The 23,451-nt window shown below is 36.8% G+C and overlaps 1 protein-coding gene across 1 annotated transcript; it reads right to left on the minus strand.

Annotated features, from left to right (window-relative positions):
* Positions 1-5,026: 5,026 nt before the first annotated feature.
* Positions 5,027-5,914, minus strand: LOC104087660 (NAC domain-containing protein 90-like). Its single transcript, XM_009592199.4, has one exon. The coding sequence runs from the start codon at positions 5,912-5,914 to the stop codon at positions 5,153-5,155; it is 762 nt and encodes a 253-aa protein (XP_009590494.1). The 3' UTR covers positions 5,027-5,152.
* Between the last annotated feature and the right edge of the window lie 17,537 nt (positions 5,915-23,451).

Genomic DNA, 23,451 nt, shown 5'->3' on the forward strand with positions numbered 1-23,451 from the left:
TATTTGAGACTCCAGGTATGATTCTAAAACCGTTCGAGGACGAACGTTTGTTTAAGAGGGGGAGAATGTAACGACCCGACCGGTCGTTTTGAGTATTAGAACCCCGTTACCCTATTAACTCCTCAAGTTTATGCTTTATAGTTGTTTTATGACTTACCAGGTTAATTGGTTCGGGTCCGAAATGATTTCGGAGTGAATTGAGACAATTAGTCTCATAATTGAAAACTTAAGTTGTAAAGGTTGAACGGATGTTGACTTATTTGTAAACGACACCGGATTTGAATTTTGATTATTTCGTTAGCTCAGTTGGATGATTTTGGACTTAGGAGCGTATCCGGATTGTGATTTGGAGGTCTGTAGTTGAATTAGGCTTGAAATGGCGAAAGTTGTATTTTTGGAAAGTTTGACCGGGAGGTTGACTTTTCGATATCGGGGCCGGAATCTGATTCTAAAAATTGGAATACCTCCGTTATGTCGTTTATGACTTGTGTGCAAAATTTGAGATCAATCAAACATGATTTGATAGGTTTCGGTGTTGAATGTAGAAGTTGGAAATTTTTAGTTTCATTAAGCATGAATTGGGGTATGAATCGTAGTTTTAGCGTTGTTTGAGGTGATTTGAGGGTTCGACTAAGTTTGTATGATATTTTGGGACTTGATGGTATGTTTGGTTGAGGTCCCGGGGGCCTCGGCTGAGTTTCGGATGGTTAACGAATGAATTTTGAACTTGAAACTTGGCTTGAAATTTTCTGATGCCTATGTCTGGTTTCCTTCTTCGCGTTCGCGAGTGGGCTCTTGCGTTCGCGAAAGGGAACTTGAGGCAGGCAAGTTTTGCTCTTCGCGTTCGCGAGAGGGGTATCGCGTTCGCGAAGAGGAGCTGAGGGCAGGCGAGGTTGTTCATTGCGTTCGCGGTTGGGTACCACGTTCGCGATTGGGTATCGCGTTCGAGAAAAGAAAATAGCTGGTGTGGATTTTTGCCTTCGCGTTCGCGAAGGTTCGCCTAGTAAAGCATCGTGTTCGCAAGCTGTGCCTCGCGTTCGCAAAGGGAAATGTATGGACAACACATTTTTTTGCGTCGCAAACGCGAGGGACCTGTCGCGTTCGAGAAGAAGGAATGCCTGGACAAAATGTTTATGTTCTGAAAATGGGACTCCATCCCATTTTCCATTTTTGACGGATTGGAGCTCGGGAACAGGCGATTTTTGGGAGATTTTCAAGGAAAACAACGGGATAAGTATTCTTAACTCATCATTGGTCAAATTACCTGAATCCATGGTTGTTTTTAACATTTAGTGGGTGAATTAAGTTGGAAAGTTTAGAAAACCCTCCTGGTTTAATTTGAAGATTTGAGGGTCGAGTTGATGTCGGAATTAGGTAAAATTGGTATGGTTAGACTCGTAGATGAATGGGCTTTCGGATTTTGAAAATTTTTCAGGTTCCGAGACATGGGCCCCACGGGCGATATTTGGATGAAATTTCGGATTTTTAATGGAAAATTTGTATTTTCATATTGAATTATTTCCTATAATTTTTATTAACTGAATCAGATTAATTGTGGCTAGATTCGAGGCGTTTTGAGACCTATTCGCGAGGCAAAGACATTGCAGAATAAAAAATTTCACGGTTTGAGGTAAGTAACAGTTCTAAATTTTGTCCTGAGGGTATGAAACCCCGGATTATGTGTTCACTGACTGGTTATGAGGTGACGCACATGCTAGGTGACGGGCGTGTGGGAGTGCACCATAAGAATTGAGACTTATTCAATTCCATGGAACTGTGTAGTTGAATAATCTATTGACATCCGTATATTTTCAACGTATTTAGATAAATTAATCTATAAATCATGTTTAAACTTTGTGTTGACATTGTTGGATCCATAGAGGTCGTGTACATGTTGAATTATATGCTAAATTGTTGTTTCATACTTAGTCACAATTTTTACTTGCATATTACATCTCAGTCTTTCTTATTCATTATTGATGCATCATATCATTGTTGTTGGGCGGCTTATGATGATTTCTGAGAGCCCGAGAGACTAGAGACGTTGATGACTGAGTGAGGACGAAGGCCTAATTGTGAGGATATTTATGGGATCGGGCTGCACACCGCAACATATTTTGTTGATTTATGCCATGATTGGCTTGTTATAGCGCTTAGACTGAAGGAGCCCCTCTGGAGTCTGTACACACCCCTAGTGAGCGCAGGTACCTACTGAGTACGAGTGTCGAGTGTTGAGTGATTGAGAGGAATGGGTGACTGTGAGGAAAGAGTGACTGTGAGGTTGGAGTGAATGGGAGGACTGAGTGACTGTTACTCTTAGAGGATGCATTGATTTCATCATTGCTCCATTTCAGCTGTCATATATCACTATTTTGGAAATTTCTAAAAAACATTATCTTCTGTTTTAGTCGAAGTTGATATGAAATTACTGTGGATTTTTAAATGTTAAACTTGAGAGCACATGCCTACCCTTTTATGTTGAAAATTATTGTATTTGGACTTAGCTGTGAAGCTCGTTACTACTCTCAGTTCTTATTTATTATTATTACTTACTGAGTTGGTTGTACTCATACTATACCCTGCACTTCGTGTGCAGATCCAAGTGATCCCGAACACAGTGGGTGTGGATTCTTTTGCACAGTTAATTTTTCGGAGATTTAGAGGTAGCTGCCGTATTTCGCAGACCTCGTCTCTCCTTCCCTATTTCCTTGTTTACTGTATTTGGTCTCAGACTATTATAGACAGTGTTGTCCAGATTTGTAATGTATAGATGCTCATGTACTCAGTGACACCGGATTTTGGGAGTGTATTTATATCCAGTATTTGTGGGATTTTCTCTTAAACTTAATTATTATGTTTTCCATATTTAAAAGAAATTGTGGGTTACTGATGTTGTCGGCTTGCCTAGTATTGAAATAGGCGCCATCACGACAGGTTAGGATTTTGGGTCGTGACATTTATGGCCTTTTCTAATTCTTTATCTTGTCCGCTAGTCTGCTACTATCTCCCAAAAGTAACGAATAGTCAATTTTGTTTTTTGCAAATACAAAGAGAACTCCATTTTCCATTATATCAGCAAGTTCAAAGTTCAAATTGCAGGTTAGTCATCATTTTTGTTCCTCCATGTAAAAAACTTTATTCCTTTCAACTCAAGTTAATTGTGCTTGTAAGTAATGTATAATGGATTGTTTTGACTAGTTTTTATGGGGATGAAACACATCTATATATATTTTTCCCATATTTATAGTTTTGTTTGATTTTTATGTAATTTTACCTATTTATAAATATATATTGTAATTATATTATTTTATGAAATATTAAAAAACTAAATACTCATGGGGCTTACGCCTCGCTGAGGTATATGTAAAACGCCTCGCCTTACGCCCACGCCTTTTAAAACACTTGTCAAAACTAATTTATTATAAACAACTTTACTAAATACAGCTCTTCTAAATTTTTGATTGGAAGTTTGAAAATTTGAGTTTTCAATAATGGCATTATTCCTGAATGACACACATAATCACAAAATAAACACATTCACAATTTTCTATTCACAGATTATGGGCTTTTAGTTTTTTTTTCTCTTTACTTCCAAAAATAAATGCTCCATTCATTAGTATTTGGCTCCTCTCCATTTCCTCAAGTTCTTACTCAGTTGAGTGACACATGTTGCATTTTAATATATATTATATTAAATAAAACCAAATCTTAACCATGGTTAGAACTTAGTTAATACTAAATATTTCCCATTAACTGCTGATATTTCCTCTACTTTTTCCATCTATGCACCTAAAATTATTTTTTATCGCCCATAATTTGTTTAATCCCAACAATTTTGGCAGCCAAGAAAATTTATCAAATTCAAACCAAGAAAATCAAGTACAGTTAATATCGTCAGGCCTATATTTTCTAAGATAACTGCAAGATTGACACCGACTTATACTATAGGGTAAGTGACCAAAGTTGAACTCAAAGTTTGTGTGCCTCAAAATAATTATTTTTTATCGCCCAAAATTAGTTTAATCCCAAAAATCTTAACATCAGAGAAAATTTATCAAATTCAAACCAAGAAAATCAAGTACTGTTAATATCGTCAGACCTATATTTTTTAAGATAACAGCAAGATTGACATCGACTTATAATCTAGGGTAAGTGACCAAAGTTGAACTCAAAATTGGTGTGCCTCAAAATAATTATTCATGGCCATATATTTGGCAACGACATGAAGCATATACTTAATGAGAGAAGCATTTGTTCCTAATAGATTGATATAGAGTAGGTTTTCCATTTAGAAAATTACGTAAACTGTGCGAACACAGTCATGGACGCTTCTGCACTTCTTCTACTCACTAGACCTATCTTTGAAGACGACGTCAGATATGAAACGTCAACAATCCCTGATATGGACCAGTTATGCCCCCCTCTGAATATGCGGAAGAGAATAAAAACTTTTAGGGATTTACAAAATTAAAGCCTGCACCAACATTGATTACGCGTATATATATGTGTATTAATGTATACGGAATTAGAGAAACCAGTAAGAACGTGACAAGAAATCCAAATATGTGGGATACTAAATTGTACATGTAAACTAAATCAGAAGGCATAACTTGATGGATGAAATCCTTTACAACATATAAGTTAATTAAGAGAGATTCATTGCGATATCACGAGCAACGATGTAGAAAGAACTTTATAGTACTCATAAGGGTTCAAATTGTTAAAGTGTTAAAAAAAATTTAAGAAAATTGTAGTAAGATGGTGTTGTGTGTATGTGTGAAAGTAAGATATATTTTTTCTCACTCAAAGCGCAGATACGTTTCCTATATTTCCTAATGGGTCTCGCAATCGAAACAACAAAAGATAATTATTTTCAGCGAAACGAACAAGATACACTAGAGGAATAATATAGGTAAAATCATGGCAAAATTATTAAATGATACTCCATATACATGAATACAAGTAAAATCTTCTGGCAAGCTTCTCTTAAGAAGTTTGTTCGGATGAGACACTATTACTTAGCTAGAAGCTCTACTTTTCTATAAGTTCCATTGAGTAAACTTCATTCAATAAAGTTGTAAACTGATTGCTGCTCTCTCCTTCCCTGCGTTCTGGTTCCACCATTCATTATTCAAGATTGTGAAGATTAACATCAAATTATATCACCAAAATCGTCAATATCTAGGAGCACATCATCAGCCCAATAGATCTCTTCTTGGTAGTTGGAGCAGTCATTAATATAGCTGCTATTATTATGTTCGTTCATCTTCTGAGTCTCGTCCATGACTTGATTTTCAGCTTGACAAATTGGTGCTGGTTGTACTGTTGTGCAGTAATCTTCATCAGGTTCATGCAACATAGCTTCGATTATTTTGGCAACATCTTGTTCCTCCATAGTTACCCCATAATTTTTCTCAGCTCTTATATTCTTCTTGATTCGGCACACAACAATATCCTCCTTAGGAATACTGTTTTCTCTAAAGAAATCATCCCGGACGGAATATTCTTTCATCAGCCAAATTTTATTATACTCTCCTTCTTTACTACGACTAGTTTGAAACTTGAAACATCTTCTAAACCCAACCACAGTTCCCTTACCATTCTTGATAGGATCAATACTTGTTTGGCCTTTCCATGTCCCGTTGGCGCAAGTTCGACGTACCCTTGTATGTTCGCTCTTCTGCTTCTTCAACCGAGTAAAAAAAAAGCGAACCTTCTCTTCGGGATGATCAGAAGCTCCAAATATCTCCCATGGTGGTTGGTCTCCATAGATATCGGCAAGTTGGAAATTATGGCATTCACTCGGTAAAGGCTCGCCCTTTAGGAACCTTTTCAGAAAGTTGATCAATTCTGCTTCAGTTGGGTGAAACCGAACACCCATGATACACCCACGGCGTACAGGTAACGTCGACATGGTATATATGGTCGTCTCTTTTTCTTGCTTATAGAGAAACACAAGAATGAGACAATAGCAATTGCCGCAATATGCAAAGACAAGAACCACTATTGTTCTCTCAAGTTAGAAGACTAACTATGAAACGAAACCCTAAACGAATGGAGGAAGCTTATTGACGTGAATGCTGTAATTGACTATTTATAGATATTTGATCAGGTTAATTCCAACAGAAAATTTAGGAAACAAATTATTAGGAGAGGAAAAGGTGTTGATTTCTGCGGAAGGTTAACACTTGGGACTTAAGTTACTTTCTTTATTGATTTCCACAATACGTACGTTTTTTTAACTAACTTAATACTCCGCAATTTAATAGAAGAATCTGAAAATATAATTTGCTTACCTTTTTCTCGATTTCATTTTATTTATTTTAACATACTTTCATTCATCCAGTATATAGGAAATTTCTAGTAAATAGTTTCTTTACAAAATAAAAAAAGATTAAGAAATTAAAGAATAATGTACTTACTTTCCTCTTTTCCGTTTTCAAGGTTTTTGAATCTTTTTACCTTAGGTAATTAACTGCAATTTGGTCTGATAGGAAATTTCTAATTACAGTTCTTGGGAGGGTTGCGCTTGGGACTCAAGTTACTTTCTTTCCTTATATTGCCATTCCTATTTCCTAAGCCACTAGTTACCGTCTCTCTTTTTTCGGTTGGATACAAGTTTCCTTTTACTTTCTTTTATTTATTTACATCTTATTTATTTTTATTAACTCCATTCATCCGATAAGAAATTTCTAGTTAACAATATATATATATATATATATATATATATATATATATATATATATATATATATATATATATTAAAGAAATAGAGTTTGGCTTGTCATTTAGTCAAGTGACAAGTTATTAACAAGCCAAGTGGCAATCTATTAACAATCCACTTGAAAACCTTATTAAAATAAAAATAAATGTTATAATACACAGATGTTTAGGAAAAGAAACATTCAATCATCCCCTTTTTTATCGGCTCTTTTCTAGAAAATCTCCTTTACATAAAGTTAGTTTTATATTTTTTCATCTAAATAAATTAAAAATTATTGAAAACTACAGATACACCAAAACTTAAACAAAAGAACCGTACATATATTTGCTATACCTTCTTATATCTATCTCTACCTAAAAACGTTCCTAATTCTCATGTTAACTCAATTGTCAAGAGCACTTGATCATGGAAGATCAGAAGCAACTCGCAACAAGAAATGGTGTATGTATACCAAATCAGAAACGGGCTAAACACTCCTCGGATCAGTATGGTTAATATCGAAAATGAAGGGATTTCTACTTGGAAAAGATTCAAAATTTCCAAGCAACTATTACATTTTACCATCTCCAAACAAAATCCAAGTTGAGGGTTATGCTATTTATAATAAGTGATTAGTAAAGTCGTGAAGGTTAGAGGGTAAACGAATCGAAGAAAATGAGTTTCGTCGAAATTTGACATTTTGGGATGAAAAAAAAAAGGCACAAGCTATAATACTCTGTATTTATGGAATGGGGCTATACCACATGACCATAATAGTAAGGTATACGAAGTCTATTAGTATTTAAGTGAAAGAAGACCTAGAAATTATTGTGTGACTAATTGGTTAAATATTGGTATAAAGTTTGAGAATATGAAATTAGTATAAGTGGATTAGTGTAGAAAATTGTGTTATTCACGTGGGACCATGGCAACTAAAGAAAGATGTGACTAATAGGTATTAAAGGGTGACATTTATAGGATAAGTCATGATTTTGAAAGTGGTAGAAAATGGGGGTGGACCCTGATGACGTCCAAATCCACCACTAAAAAGTAAATAGACACGGTCGCATGCAATGTAATTTACCCAACTATGAGTCGGGGTCGAATCTCACCGAGAACAATATGTAGGCGATTAGAAATGTAAGAGAATTATAACTTATTATGTAATGCTAAACACTTAGAATGGTTGTTGAGAAAATATTATAGCTAAATGCGAAAACATAAACTAACATAGAAAGCAAGTAAAATGACCAATGACTACAAGCATGGGTGCATCGCGATTTACACTCAAGTAATGATCCAATATATTTCACAATTTTATAAATATGAACGAGTTTATTATTTATTAGCCTCGGATAATAAATTCTATATTAGCTTCTCTCGAAGACTAACAAGACTTCCTAATTGAATTATCCCTAAAATAATTAAGAGATTAAGCACACTCGAATATAGCTACAAGTAGTTCATTCCTATCTCTAGGTAGAATCTATAAAGTGAGGGTTAACGCCTCAAATTCTTGTTAATTAATCTTTCCCAACTCCGAATTATTTTTTCCAAAATTAATCCGAAGTAAATGGGCGAGTCCTAGGGTTAGCTAATCCCTTTGGAAACATTCAAGAACAAGAATAATTAAAGAAACAACAACTCGTTTCATAATAAATAAAAATTGTTCAATACATAAGCACAACAAGGTATTTAATCCACACTTTAAATATGAGTATTTCTATAAACAAGATTCAAGTGTTGGAAATAAATACTACACACTTAGATATACAATACAAAATAAGGAAATGAAGAAATGAGCATAAAAGAGTAATAAATTATCAACCAAAAGCTTTAAATTTTCAAGACCCAAGTGTGTGTGCAAGAACCCTAGCTCCCAAAACTTGTTCTCTCTAGTATATGGACTGAAAATAAGCCAAAGATCTTCCTAGATATGATATGATTCTCTGATAAATGAGCTAGGTCGTATATTAAATGGTTTGGGGTCAAAATTGTGAAATTCCAGAACTGCCCAGTTTCTTCTTTGCGTTCGTGAATAATACTTCGCGTTCATGAAGGTTTGGTTTCTGCTTCTTTCGTGTTCGCGATATCTCCTTCACGTTCACGAAGGTTTGTCTCCTGCTTCATCGCATTCACGATTATACCTTCGCGTTCGCATCTAACCCTTCACGTTAACGAAGGGTAATTCACTGGACAGATCTCCTTTGTCCATTTTAGCTTCTTTTTGACTCGTTTTCACTTGATTTCTTCGCCATCACTTCTAAATCACTTGATACCTGAAATATGCCAATAAACCTCAATAAATGCCTTAGTTTCTCAACAAAATCATGCAAAAGCCTAAGTATCATGAAGAGATAAGTGGGTAAAATACCAACTTATCAGACCCCATTGCCCACTTACTACAACTATTACCTTTACTTTTTGATGGATATATATATATATATATATATATATATATATATATATCAAGTATAATCATGGATAGTTACTATTATTACTATTTTCGGATATGCTTTAAATTGTACACTTAATACGAGAAATTTTATAAATGAGATTTTCTTTGTTATAAAGATAAAAATTATTTTCTCATAATAATAATTATCTTTACCCATTTTGAGAATTTATAGTATAAAAATCTGGACTTTTGAGGTTAGATGGGAAATATTAGAATTGGATATAATTTATTTTTTACCAATGTCATAATCTTCACGTCTCTATGAAATATTAGTATGTTTTAACTTCATAAAATACCATGATTTATTAGTAATTAAATATTTCCAAAGTTCTATGTTAGGATGAAGTCAAAATGATTAGTATTTTCTTTAACCGTTCTAGGTGGGTTCACGTGAACTTGCTCCCATAATAGATATATATGTCATAGTATATTATTAAATTATTAGATAAGAAGATTAAGTTTCTTTCTTTATTTAATCAGTCTATTTCAATGTGCTATCTTTGTATATGTATATACTTAAAAGAGGGAGTGGCCACAAAAGAGTTTTTACGCATGTTATATCTTTTTGGATGAAGTTATAAAGATAGCTTCATGTTAGTATATATATATATATATATATGGCAAGCAACTTTATGTCTTTCTCGATCTTTTCTTTTATACCAACGGAAGAAAGCAACACTTTTAGGTAGGAGTTGATTCTTTTATCTGGGAATATTCATACTTTGATCTTGAGAATAAATTACTTTGGTGTAAGGAAGAGCTGGCAGCAACATTCTCACTTTGAGGATAATTCATTATCCAAGTTTGATTCTTCATCTACGACCTTCTACGAGCTCATATGAGCAATTAGGTATGTTAAGGCTATCCCTTCTTTCTTTTTGGCATGATCCGTATGATACAAACGAAACGAGCAAATGCACAACTTTCATAAATGACTCTATTTATAGAAGTATTAGAGATTCCTACGTTCTTGATTCCCGATGTGAATTATTATTATATCTTCTGTTCATGGGTCTCATAAAAATACGTAGTTGATAAAGTTTATCTGAAAGGTATATTGATCTTATTATCGTATTTCATATGCATTTCATTCATTTATACATGTACATTGACCCATGACCAGATGGCATTATATACGCGTATATTTTATGTATATGGGATATGGGAAAAGGTTACGGCGTTATATACGCATCACTACCTGATCAATTGATATACGTTGATGATTTTGCCCACAGTGGCTGAGATGATATGATGGGATGCCCTCAGAGGCTTGATGATGTTATGAACGCATATACCTATGCATGGTATCACATTTATACGCATATGCATGACATTATAATATTAAATGATTCAAAGAGCTATTCAGACATACATGTTAAGTCTTTTACTCCATGTTTCTCTCATGTCTATTTTTTACTGATTTTCATTTCTTATATACTCGGTACATTATTTGCACTGATATCCCTTTTGCCTGAGGACATTGCGCTTCATGCCCACAGGTCACGATAGATAGGTCGAGAGTCCTCCAAGTAGGCTATCAGCTCAGCAGAAGATGTTGGTGCGTTCCATTTGATCCGGAGTTGCTTGTTTGGTCTGAATGATTTAGACGTGTATTGTTTGGTATGGCGGGGCCATGTCCCAACCTTTATGATAAGTATGTACTTTAAGAGGCTTGTAGACAGATGTCATGTATACGGATACTTGTATGGCCTTGTCGGCCTATATGTTAAGTATATAATGGATCACACTGGCCTTATAGGCCCGTATGTTACAGGTATGAGTTTTTATATCAGGTTGGCTCATCCTATGTCTAGTATTCCCTCATGCTTTATTCTAGTTATATCATGACAGCCTTTTCGGCTCATTTACCTATGATAGTATGATACGAAATATACGTTACGTTGGTACTCGGTTGAGTAAGGTACCGGGTGCCCGTCGTGACCCATCGGTTTGGGTCGTGACAAAAGTGGTATTAAAGCAGTTCTGTCCTAGGGAGTGTACAAGTCGTGTCTAGTAGAGTTTTATTTATGGGTGTGTTGTGCACCACACTTATAAGCGGGAGGCTACAGGGCATTTAGGACTGTCACTCTTTCTTGTTACTCTAGGTCATGTGGTAGAGCTCAGTTGTAAGAAATCAATTTTCTAAACTCTATCTTATTCATAATACAACGATACCTACATCCAGAAAGACAGTTGGTAAGAGATTGAATGCGGCTATGGAAGAGTTGAGTTAGAGAAACTCAATTTTTCTTTATGATGCTTATGATGAGTAAATGTAAGGTCTTTAGCAGATCATGTGTGTACTAAGACGTGTAAGCTTCTTGCTAAGGAGCCTTAAGGCAAGAATATCTATCCACTCATATGGTGAAAAGAAATGAGATATTTAGAAGGTAGATACAAGTTTCAATAAGTAAAAGAAGGAAAGTGAAGAAGGGTATGAGGTACCCAGCTAGTGAAGATTATCATTATTTACCCTTCAGGAAGAGAGATATAAGTCTTTTGAGTTACTTTCAACAATAGCAGATGTATGTACAATCGGCCACACCCATCTCAGTTATGCCCTATGGGAGCTAACAAATATAGTTTAAGAGAAGGACGGGATATCAGGATCCGGCTGGGGTTAGAGTGACCCAACATGGTGGACGGCTTGTTTGCGTTGGTTGACATGTCCGAAGGATATTGAAAATGTACTAATAGATCTCCTTGTGAGACACCCAGATGGTGCACTCTAAAATAATACAGCTAGATATGAGTACTACAAAGATAGGCACCGGAAGCCTTGAATGGATAAAGATTACCTTAGTGTGGCTTCCATCCCTAGTAGAGAGAGAATGTTAGGCAACCCGAAGAGCCACTGAACGGAGCAATGGGAGCTAAAAGCAAAAGAATGTCTTGTTGAAGTTTTCAGAATAAAGTGACAGACAGAAATGTTAGCAGGGAAATTAGAAGAGAGTTAATGATGCATTATGAGTAACATGTGATACATAGGTGACAACAGTGGATAAAAAAAATGATAGTATTATAGAGTCTATAGTCAAGGGAAGGTAAAGACGAGAGGTGACAGGCCTTTAGACAACAAAAGAGTATAGGCCATAAAGTCATATCCTCATTTTGAGAAAAGAGTTCGTAACTCCAACGCGATTACCAGAAGGAAAAGTTAGACCCTAGAGTAATAGAAATCAATATGGGCTGGTGAACAAGATAAACTAAACATGAATTAGGAACTGAGTGATATGATAATAGTCGGCATCATGGGAATTTCATAGATTGCATTCCGGCGATAATAGAATGGACGGCAAAAGAATACCCTTTAAAGGTCATTTAGGAAGACGCTTCCCTAAAGCAAGAAATTTGAGCAAAGTTAAGCTTAAGGGACTATGTGTGCCAGTTATACTAGGTGACAACCTGGTGAGTAAGGAATTTTTTTATCCTTGGTACAGAAGGATTACCGCAAGGCGAGTAAGGGTCATTGATGATGTCAAAAGACGCCAAAGATGGAGAGGTAAAACATCTATAGGTAGATCGTCATAGCTCTAAATCTGAGTACTCCCCTAAAGGGGGGAATATGGAGTGATGTGGCATTAAGTTAGAACTAAGTGATTCTAGTAACTATGGAATGGTAAAGGAAGAATGCGACAAAAATGAGAAGGGGATGAGATTGCACTTATTCAAATCCTACAGATATGCTATGATTCTAGAACATTATGCAAACATGACATTAAGGAAAGGATGTAAGGGTTCCTGCCCAGGATGTTATTGATAAATAAGGAGCCAGTGCGAAAGGTAAGTTAATACAAAGGAAATAACCCAAAAAAGATTACACGGAACATTGATATGAGAATGGGCCAACGAGTAGTTGGTAGTTGATTCAGGAGGAGCCTAGTTATGGCTAGACAGGAGGTTACATACAAGTCAGCATATCGTGTAAGATAAACATAGTAAAACCCAATATAGTGAATTCAGCCTCGCAGTAATGTCATTGTAATACTTGAGAAATATTCAGATAAGAGTTGGGGTACTTAAAGGTACCGTATAAGCATTACGGGAATAAAAGAGAGTGCCACTGGGAAGACAATCAAAATATCAGTTCAGAAGCAACCCTACAAGCACAAGGGCGTGGAAGTAAGTAACTACGGATAATTATAGGCAAGGAAGGACATCAAAAGGTCCGTCGAGTATACAATGTAATAAGCTTACAGCTTTACAAGAGTCAGAGGATCCTCCCTAAATACTACAATGAAAGACTAACTGAGGATGTAAGGAAGAAGGCTTCAACCTAAGCTCAGTGACCTAAGGAGGAAATGGTCTTATAACAACAGTCTCACAACAACATTGTATGCACTCCATAAGAAAATGGAACCTACCATGGCTAATGAATGGGAAGTAAAATCAGAAATGATATTCGAGATCATATGAGTTGTATGGATATTCCAAAGCGTCCAAGAAGGGGTAAAATAATAACTCATACCATGAGCCACAGATCGGAAGATAGCTTAAGCCTACATAAAGGTTGATCAGAGGGAAGAGGAAATTAAAGAGTTACACCAACTAAGTAAATCAAGAGTCTGATTATTGGACCCGTACAATTTCAAGAATCGTGATTGAGAACATACCAGAATCACTCTTAATATCAGAGGTACAAGAGAGATACTACTACAATCATATTCTATAACGGCTCTACGATAAAGCTAGTTAGAAGAGTACTAGCCTTACAAGAAATCAGTATGAAGCTCCCACTGGATTGTATATGCACCAGAGGTGCAAGTATTATAATAGAGTTTCAAGTTGTGGATGTGAATTATACCTGTATTAAAGCAAGTTCATGAAAGAGATAGAAGATGTGATGCAAGATTTTAAGGTAAGTTAGGTAAAGGTGAACAACGTACGAGATACTCAAATGCAGAAGGTTGCGAATAATCCATACTACATATAGAAGGTTAGAATCACTGGGATTCAGTATCCAGGAATGATAGCGGCATCGTAAGTGGCATATCTTCTAGCCTATGGTTTCTAGGTACCAAGAGATATAGTCAAGAGAGTAAAGAAGAGTTAGAGTCGATGTGATGCCTGGCTTGATGTTCCAGAATAACACAAGGAAATCTATGATATAAGCAAGTTGAAGGAAAGTTGCGAGTAGTATAAATAAATATGTGTGGGTCACAAGCTAAAGTATGGTAAAGCGACAAAGTTTTAGGAAGACAGGAGTAAGGAATAAAAAGGGTGAGTGAGAAGGTGACGAGAATGGATAAGCCCTAGGGATTAAGCCCACGAAAATAAGAGAGCTGATGGTTTCTCTAAGTTATAGAAAGTTCTGTATCGACTGAATGAACTCAAAGAAGTCTAAGACTAATAGCATTTAAAAAAGATGGAATGCTTCCCTGGTAGTAGAATAAGGGGGTAATTGTGATAGATAAAGGATGACGTTTGGGCCTTCAATTGAGTAACGGTGTGAAAAAAAATATATATATAATAAAAAGGGGGATTTCACGGATGGCACATGATTAAAATACCCACGTAAGGTGACTTACATTGGGATGCTATGAAATAAGATATAGAAATATTCTAAGTTCGACAAAGTACCGAGCAAAGAACTTCAATATACTTATAGATATCCAGAGGGACATCTTGTCAAGCTCTATATATGTTCACATAGGCCTAGAGATTGGCTAAAAATGGAGGAAAAAGGAGAGAAGAATAACATGCCGCATGATAGAAGGTAGCAATAGTTATGAGATTGAAAGGATTCCGACCACAGGTCGTGGTGTGAGAAAGAGGCCTAAATAGGGGAATGCCCTGGCCCTTGGATTTATTCATAGTACAATTGCCTAGATAGGAAGAAGAGTACTAAAGCATTCGCAAGAATTATATGTTATGATAATGATAAGTGCATCAATCCACATTCTAGGAAAAATATTCCAAAGGGGGGAATGATGTTACATCCTGTATTTTCGTATGTTAAAGTTTCGTCGTAAGTTAATCGACGTAAGTTCGAGAATGAGATTATTTTGAGATTATAAGCATTATGCTATTTATAATAAGTGATTAGTAAAGTTGTGAAGGTTAGAGGGTAAATGAATCGAAGAAGATAAGTTTCGTCGAAGTTTGACATTTTATGAAGAAACAAAAACGGCACAAGCTATAATACCCTGTATTTATAGACTGGTGCTATACCACATGACCATAATAGTAAGGTATACGAAATCTATTAGTATTTAAGTGAAAGAAGACCTAGAAATTATTGTGTGACTAATTGGTATATATAACTACAACTATTACCTTTACTTTTTGACGGAAATATGTATATATATCAAGTATAATCTTGGATAGTTACTATTATTACTATTTTCAGATATGCTTTAAATTATACACTTGAAACAAGAAAGTTTATAAATGAGATTTTCTTTGTTATAAAGATAGAAATTATTTTCTCATAATAATAATTATCTTTACCCATTTTGAGAATTTATAGTATAAAATCTGGACTTTTGAGGATAGATGGGAAATATTTGAATTGGATATAATTTGTTTTTTTACCAATGTCATAATCTTCACGTCTCTATGAAATATTAGTGTATGTTTTAACTTCATAAAATGCCATGATTTATTAGTAATTAAATATTTCCAAAGTTCTATGTTAGGATGAAGACAAAATGATTAGTATTTTCTTTAACCGTTCTATGTAGGTTCACGTGGACTTACTCCCATAATAGATATATATGTTATAGTATATTATTAAATTATTAGATAAGATGATTAAGTTTCTTTCTTTATTTAATCAGTCTATTTCAATGTGCTATTTTTGTATATGTATATACTTAAAGGGGAAGTGGCCACAAAAGAGTTTTTACACTTGTTACATCTTTTTGGATGAAGTTATAAAGATAGCTTCATGTTAGTATGTATGTGTGTGTGTGTGTATATATATATATATATATATATATATATATATATATATATATATATATATATATATATATATATAGATATGTGTATGTATATATATATATATATATATATATATATATATATATATGTGTGTGTGTGTGTGTGTGTATGCTAAGCAACTTTATGTCTTTCTCGATCTTTTCTTTTATACCAACGGAAGAAAGCAACAATTTTAGCTAGGAGTTCATTATTTTATCTGGAAAAATTCATACTTTGATCTTGAGAAGAAATTACTTTGGTATAAGGAAGAGTTGGCAGCAATGCTCTCACTTTGAGGATAATTCTTTATCCATGTTTGATTCTTCATCTACGACCTTCTATGAGCTTGTATGAGCAATTAAGGTATGTTAAGGCTATCCGTTCTTTCTTTTTGGCATGATCCGTACGATACAAATGAAATGAGCAAATGCACAGCTTTCATCAATGTCTCTATTCATAGAAGTATTAGAGATGCCTACGTTCTTGATTCCCCATGTGAATTATTATTATATCTTCTGTTCATGGGTCTCAGAAAAATACGTAGTTGATAAAGTTTATCCTAAAGGTATATTGATCTCGTTAACGTATTTCTTATGCATTTCATTCATTTGTACATGTACATTGACCCATGACCAGATGGTGTTACATGGGATGCCCTCAGAGGCTGGATGATGTTTGTCACGACCCAATTTTCTCTTTGTGTGACGTCGTGACGGAACCTAGTCTCTACAACTAGGTAAGCCTAACATTTTGCGGAATAATGAAATAAAAATATAAATTTAACTTACTATTAAAAAATACAGAATAATCCCAAATCCCGGAACATCGTGAATCAAAAACTACAGGAGAAAAATCTAGTGTTTCTATACATCAGAGTCTATCAAAAGAAAATATAGAAGATGATGGACATGGGGAAGAGTAGAAGGGGACTCCGAGGTCTGCGGACGCGGCAGATATACCTTGAAGTCTCCAAAGCTGTCCCGGCTCACTGATAGTGCGGCTGATAAGGAGCACCTAGATCTGCACTCGAAAAAAGACATGTGCAGAGAGTAGCATGAGTACACAATAATCGGTACCCAATAAGTGCCAAGCCTAACCTCGGTCGAGTAGTGACAAGGTCAGGTCAGGGCCCTACTGGTAAATATATAATAAAACAAGATAGAGTGTAATACCGCAATAAAATAAAGGCTGAAATCTAAAAACAATGAAATCATAGAAGGTAACAACTCAGTACACAGAAACACAATAGGGGATCTCCCGAGATACCATCTCGTAGTCCCAAACGTAAATGTATTGTACAGAGGGATCTCCCAGAATACCGTTCCATAGTCCCAAAATAAATATACAGTGCAGGAGGATCTCCCGGAATACCGTTCTGTAGTCCCAAAGTAAATATGCAGTACAGGGGGATCTCCCGGAATACCGTTCTGTAGTCCCAAAGTAAATATGCAATACATGGGGATCTCCCGGAATACCGTTTTGTAGTCCCAAAGTAAATATGCAGCGAAAATAATAGAATTCAATATACGGCACAAAATTCTACAGTTCAACCTAAGTACCAGTTAAGGAAAGACAGGTAAATTCACTAAAGATGCAGCACGTAGTTCAAGTAAACGGTTAAGACAAGTAGGCAGGCTATTCTAATCTAGCAGGATATTACACATGCTGATGAAACTCAAATAAGAAAGAAATCAGGTTATTACTTAGTAGAAAATTGGGTTTTTACACAATTAGCCCGTGTACGTACTCGTCACCTCACGTACATGGTGCTCATATATCAAAATAGTACAAATCTTACGGGGAGTTCCCCCACACAAGGTTAGGCAAGCCACTTACCTTGAACCTAGCTCAATCAATCGGTAAGAATGCCTTTCCCCGGAATATCCGGCTACAAATGGCCCACATCTAGCCAAAAGCAACTACATATCATAAATACAACCATAATAGACTTATCTAATTAATTAAATCAATACTTTAACAAAAATTCCAAAATTTGCCCTAAAATGTCGACCGGGCCCACCTCTCGGAATCGGGGAAAAGTAACAAAATCTGAAAGCCCATTCACTCACGAGTCTAACCATATCAAATTTACTAAAATCCGACACCAAATGGTCCTTCAAATCCACAATTCAAACTTTCCAAATCCCTAGTCTCAAACCCCCAAATAAATGGGGAAGCAGGATTATTGATCAAAATAAGCACAAGGGACTTACCTCAAGAAATCTCTCAAAAATGCTCTCAAAAATCGCCCTAAACCGAGTTTGCAATGTCCAAAATGACAAAAATCGCGAAGCCGCTTCGGTTTTAACCACTGCCCAGGTATTTCAGCACTTGTGGAGCTGGGCTCGCACCTGTGGGGACAATGTGCACATCTGCGCAAATCACTTAACCCCTCTGCCTCCGCACCTGCGATGAAAGAGCCGCATCTGCGCGTGCGCACCTGCGGAAATCCCTTTCGCTTCTGCGGAACACCTGCGATGACCCTAACGCATCTGCGGGCATCGCAGATGCGGAATTCACCTCGCACCTGCGACCCCTGGCACTCCTCCACTTTTCTACTTCTGCGCTTGCCTCTCAGCACGTGCGATCCACACCTGCGGTCTCTCCACCGCATGTGCGAAAATACCAGATGCCTGAAGACTTCAGCAGCAACACAAATCCAACTTTTTGATCCGTTAAGCACTCGAAACACACCCGAGGCCCCCGGGACCTCAACCAAACATACAAACCAATCCTTAAACACCATATGAACTTAGTCGAGCCCTCAAATCACAACAACTAACGCTAAAATCACGAATCATCCTCCAATTCAAACTTAAAGAACTTGAAACTTCAAATTCTTACAACCGATGCCGAAACGTATTAAACCACGTCCGAATAACCTCAAATTTTGCACACAAGTCATATTCAACATTACGGACCTACTCCAACTTCCGGAATCAGAATTCGACCCCGATATAAAAATTTCCACTACCTGTCCAAATCTCCAAAAATTCGACTTTCGCCATTTCAAGCCTAAATAAGCTACGGACCTCCAAAACACAATCCGGACATGCTCATAAGTCCAAAATCACCCAATGGAGCTAACAAAACCAACAAAACTCCATTCTGGAATTGTATTCACATAGTTCTGACTACGGTCAAAATCCTAAGACTTAAGCTCCCGTTTTAGGGAATAAGTGTCCCAAAACACTCCAAAAACCAAAACGAAACCTCCCGGCAAGTCACAATAGATGAAATAATTATGGAAGAAGCAGTTAACTAGGGGATCAAGGCTATAATATAATTATGAAATAATTATGAACGTATATACCTATGCATGGTATGACATTTATACGCATATGCATGACATTATAATATTAAATGATTCACAGACCTATTCAGACATACATGTTGAGTCTTTTACTCCATGTTTCTCTAATGTCTATTATTTACTTATTTTCATTCCTTACATACTCGGTACATTATTTGTACTGACGTCCCTTTTGCTTGGGGACGCTGCATTTCATGCCCGCAGGTCCCGATAGATAGGTCGAGAGTCCTCCAAGTAGGCTATCAGCTCAGCGGAAGATGTTGGTGTGCTCCATTTGCTCCGGAGTTGATTGTTTGGTCAGTATGATTTAGACGTGTATTATTTGGTATGGCGGGGCCTTGTCCCGACCTTTATGATAATTATGTACTCTTAGAGGCTTGTAGACAGATGTCATGTATACGGATACTTGTATGGCCTTGTCAGCCTATATTTTAAGTATATAATGGATCACATTGGCCTTATAGGCCCGTATGTCACCAGTATGAATTTCTATATCAGGTTGGGTCATCCTATGTCTAGTATTCCCTCATGCTTTATTCTAGTTATATCATGACAGCCTTTCCGGCTCATTTACCTATGATAGTATGATACAAAATATGCGTTACGTTGGTACTCGGTTGAGTAAGGTAACGGGTGCCCGTCGCGACCCATTGGTTTGGGTCGTGACAGGTTCTTTCATATTCCCTATTGATTTCATTATCTTTGACTATGAGCCTGATCAGGAAGACCCATTTATTTTAGGGCATCCATTCTTAGCCACAAGCCGAGCTATTATCGATGTATGTGAAGGAAAGATGACAATGAGAGTGGGCAATAAAAAGCTATTTGGTGGACAATTGCTGATATCAAAGGAATCAGTCCATCATTTTGTATGCATAAAATATTTATGACAGCAACTATGAAAGAGGTCGTGAAGAATGAAGTAATTAAGTGGCTTGAGGCAGGTATCATCTTCCTTATTTCTGACAGCAACTGGGTGAACCCAGTGTATTGTGTGCCCAAAAAAGGGGGATAAATGTTGTAGAGAATAAGAAAAATGAGCTAATTCCTACTCGCACTGTGACGGGTGGAGAGTTTGCATTGACTACAGAAGGCTCAACAAAGCAACCCACAAGGACCACTTCCCTCTTACATTCATTGACCAGATATTGGGCAGATTGGCGGGGCATGAATATTATTGCTTCCTTGATGGTTATTTGGGGTACAACTAGATTGTCATATGCCCAGAGGATCAGTAGAAGACCACTTTTACATGTTCGTATGGTACATTTGTTTTCAAGCGAATGCCATTTGGTCTTTGTAATGGACCGGCCACTTTCCAGAGGTGTATGATGGCCATTTTTACTGATATGGTAGAGCAATTCGTAGAAGTCTTCATGGATGATTTTTCAGTCTTTGGGTTTTCTTATGATGACTATTTGAAGAATTTGGGCAAGGTATTGGCCCGTTGTGAAGAAACAAATTTAGTGCTAAATTGGGAAAAGTGCCATTTTATGGTACAAGAAGGCATCATGTTGGACCATAGAGTGTCAAGGAGTGGCATTGAAGTTGATAAGGCGAAGGTGGAGGCGGTTGAAAAATTACCTCCAGCCATTTCTATGAAGGGTGTCCGGAGTTTCTTGGGACACGCGGGGTTCTATAGATGCTTTATTAAACATTTTTCAAACATTGCTACTCCTTTGTGCAGGTTGCTTGAAAAAGATGTAATCTTTAATTTTGATGAAGCCTGCCTGAAGGCATTCGAGGAGATCAAAAAAGAAGTTTGTGGCTATCCCCATTATTGTGGCACCGGATTGGTCCTTACTATTTGAACTTATGTGCGATGCAAGGGCAGTGCTAGACTGGAGGAAGGACAAGATGTTTTAATCCACATACTATGCGAGTAAGACTCTTGATGATACATAGCTGAATTACACCACCACTGAAAAGGAGTAGTTTCCCGTTGTGTGGGCCTTTGTGAAATTTCCAACATACTTGGTGGGAACAAAAGTTATAGTCCATACCGACCATGTAGCAATCAGGTATGTATTTATAAAAAAAGAATCCATTGCTAGATTGATGTGTTGGGTTTTGTTATTGCAGGAATTTGATGTAGAAATACGATATCGGAAGGGCACAAAAAACCAAGTAGCCGACCATCTATCAAGGCTGGAAAATCACAAGCACGTTGAGGAAGATGGACAAATTAAGGATGCATTTCCTGATGAGCAGCCTTTTGCTCTCACCCAAGACCCTCCCCCATGGTACGCGGATTATGTGAATTATATTGTGAGTGGGGTACTTCCTCCTAAAATTGAAAAGAGGTTTCTACATGATGTGAACTTCTACTACTGGGATGAGTCGTACTTGTATAGACAGTGTGCTGATTAGGTTATGAGGAGATGCATTCCTGAAAAGGAGGTGTAATTAGTGTTGTATGATTGTTATGCCTCGCCGTATGGAGTTCATCATGGAGGCGATAGGACAGTTGCAAAAGTTTTACAGTCTGGGTTCTTTTGGCCAACATTGTTGAAGGATGCCTATGCTTTTGTTAAAAAGTGTGACCAGTGTCAGAGAATAGGAACAATTACAAGGAGGCACGAGTTTCCTTTGAATAAAATCCTGCATGTAGAGATTTTTGATGTGCAGGGGATAGACTTCATGGGACCGTTCCCATTGTCTAGAGGAAATAAATATATCTTCCCAGCGGTGTACGTGTCAAAATGGGTAGAGGCTATTGCATTGCCAACCAATAATGCCTAGGTGGTAGCTGCTTTTGTGAAGAAAAACATATTCTCGAGGTTTGGGACTCCACGTGCTTTGATTTGTGATGAAGGAACACATTTATGCAATCGGTTGTTGAATAACCACCTAACTAAATATAGGGTCCACCAAAGAGTTGCCACGACATATCACCCGCAAACAAGTGGACAAGTTGAGGTGTCCAACAGAGAAATAAAAATGATATTAGAGAAGACAGTGAGTGTGAATATGAAGGATTGGGCTACAAAGTTAGATGATTCCTTGTGGGCATATAAAACTGCATGCAAAACACCAAGTGGGGCGTCCCCGTATAAGCTTGTTTATGGGAAGGCATGTCATTTGCCGGTTGAACTTGAATGCAATGTGTATTGGGCAATTAAAAAGTTGAATATGGACTTTGAAGCCGCAGGCAAGAAGTGGCTCTTGCAGTTGAATGAGTTAGATGAGTTCAGGCTGCACTCATGTGAAAATGCTAAGCTTTACAAGGAGAAAACAAAAATATGGCATGACAAGCGAATCAAGCCACATCACTTTGAATCGGTCCAAAAGGTACTATTGTTCAATTCTAGGCTTAAGTTGTTTCTTGGGAAGTTAAAATCGAGGTGGTCAGTTACATTTAAGGTGGTGAGAGTAACTCCTTATGGTGCAATTGAGTTGCGCGCTTTAAATGGTAAAAGAAAAGTTTTAGTAAATGGGCAAAGAGTCAAGCACTACTGGGGAGGTGTCATTGATCGTGTAAAGTCAAAAGTAATACTCGCTGATGAGTAAGCGAGGCCCTGCATCGTCCCGCGATGTTAAATCAGGCACTTGTTGGGAGGCAACCCAATTTTTATTGCTTTCATAGCTTAGCTTTTCAATTTTGTTTTAGTTAGAGTAGACTAGAGTTTTTTGTTTTCTTTGTAGGCATTTAAATCAAAGGTAGAATGGTGTGGAAATGTAAATTGGATATATAAAGTGCTCGGAGGGATCATGGATTTCATTCCAAAAAAAAGGAAAATAGCGCCCAACGCTACCTGTGGCGCATAAAACATAAAGATTTCTTCCTCCAACGCCAGGCCTAGCGCAACGCGCTGGACTGGGGGGTTAGGTAAATATTTTTTCTCTCTTTCGTTTTTTATTTAAAATAACTCCCCCACAGTGTGGGATAATACTGGGTATGTTGTTGTATTTAAAATAACTACCTTTAAAACCCGACCCACTTACCCATATACCCTCACATTACAACCCATGAGCCATACCCAAACCCCTCCTAATTAAAATAACTCTAACCCCCTAAGACCTTCTCTCTCCCCACCCTCCCCCGCTACTCTT

The sequence above is a fragment of the Nicotiana tomentosiformis genome, chromosome 3 (assembly GCF_000390325.3).
Source record: "Nicotiana tomentosiformis chromosome 3, ASM39032v3, whole genome shotgun sequence".
Taxonomy (NCBI): domain Eukaryota; kingdom Viridiplantae; phylum Streptophyta; class Magnoliopsida; order Solanales; family Solanaceae; genus Nicotiana; species Nicotiana tomentosiformis.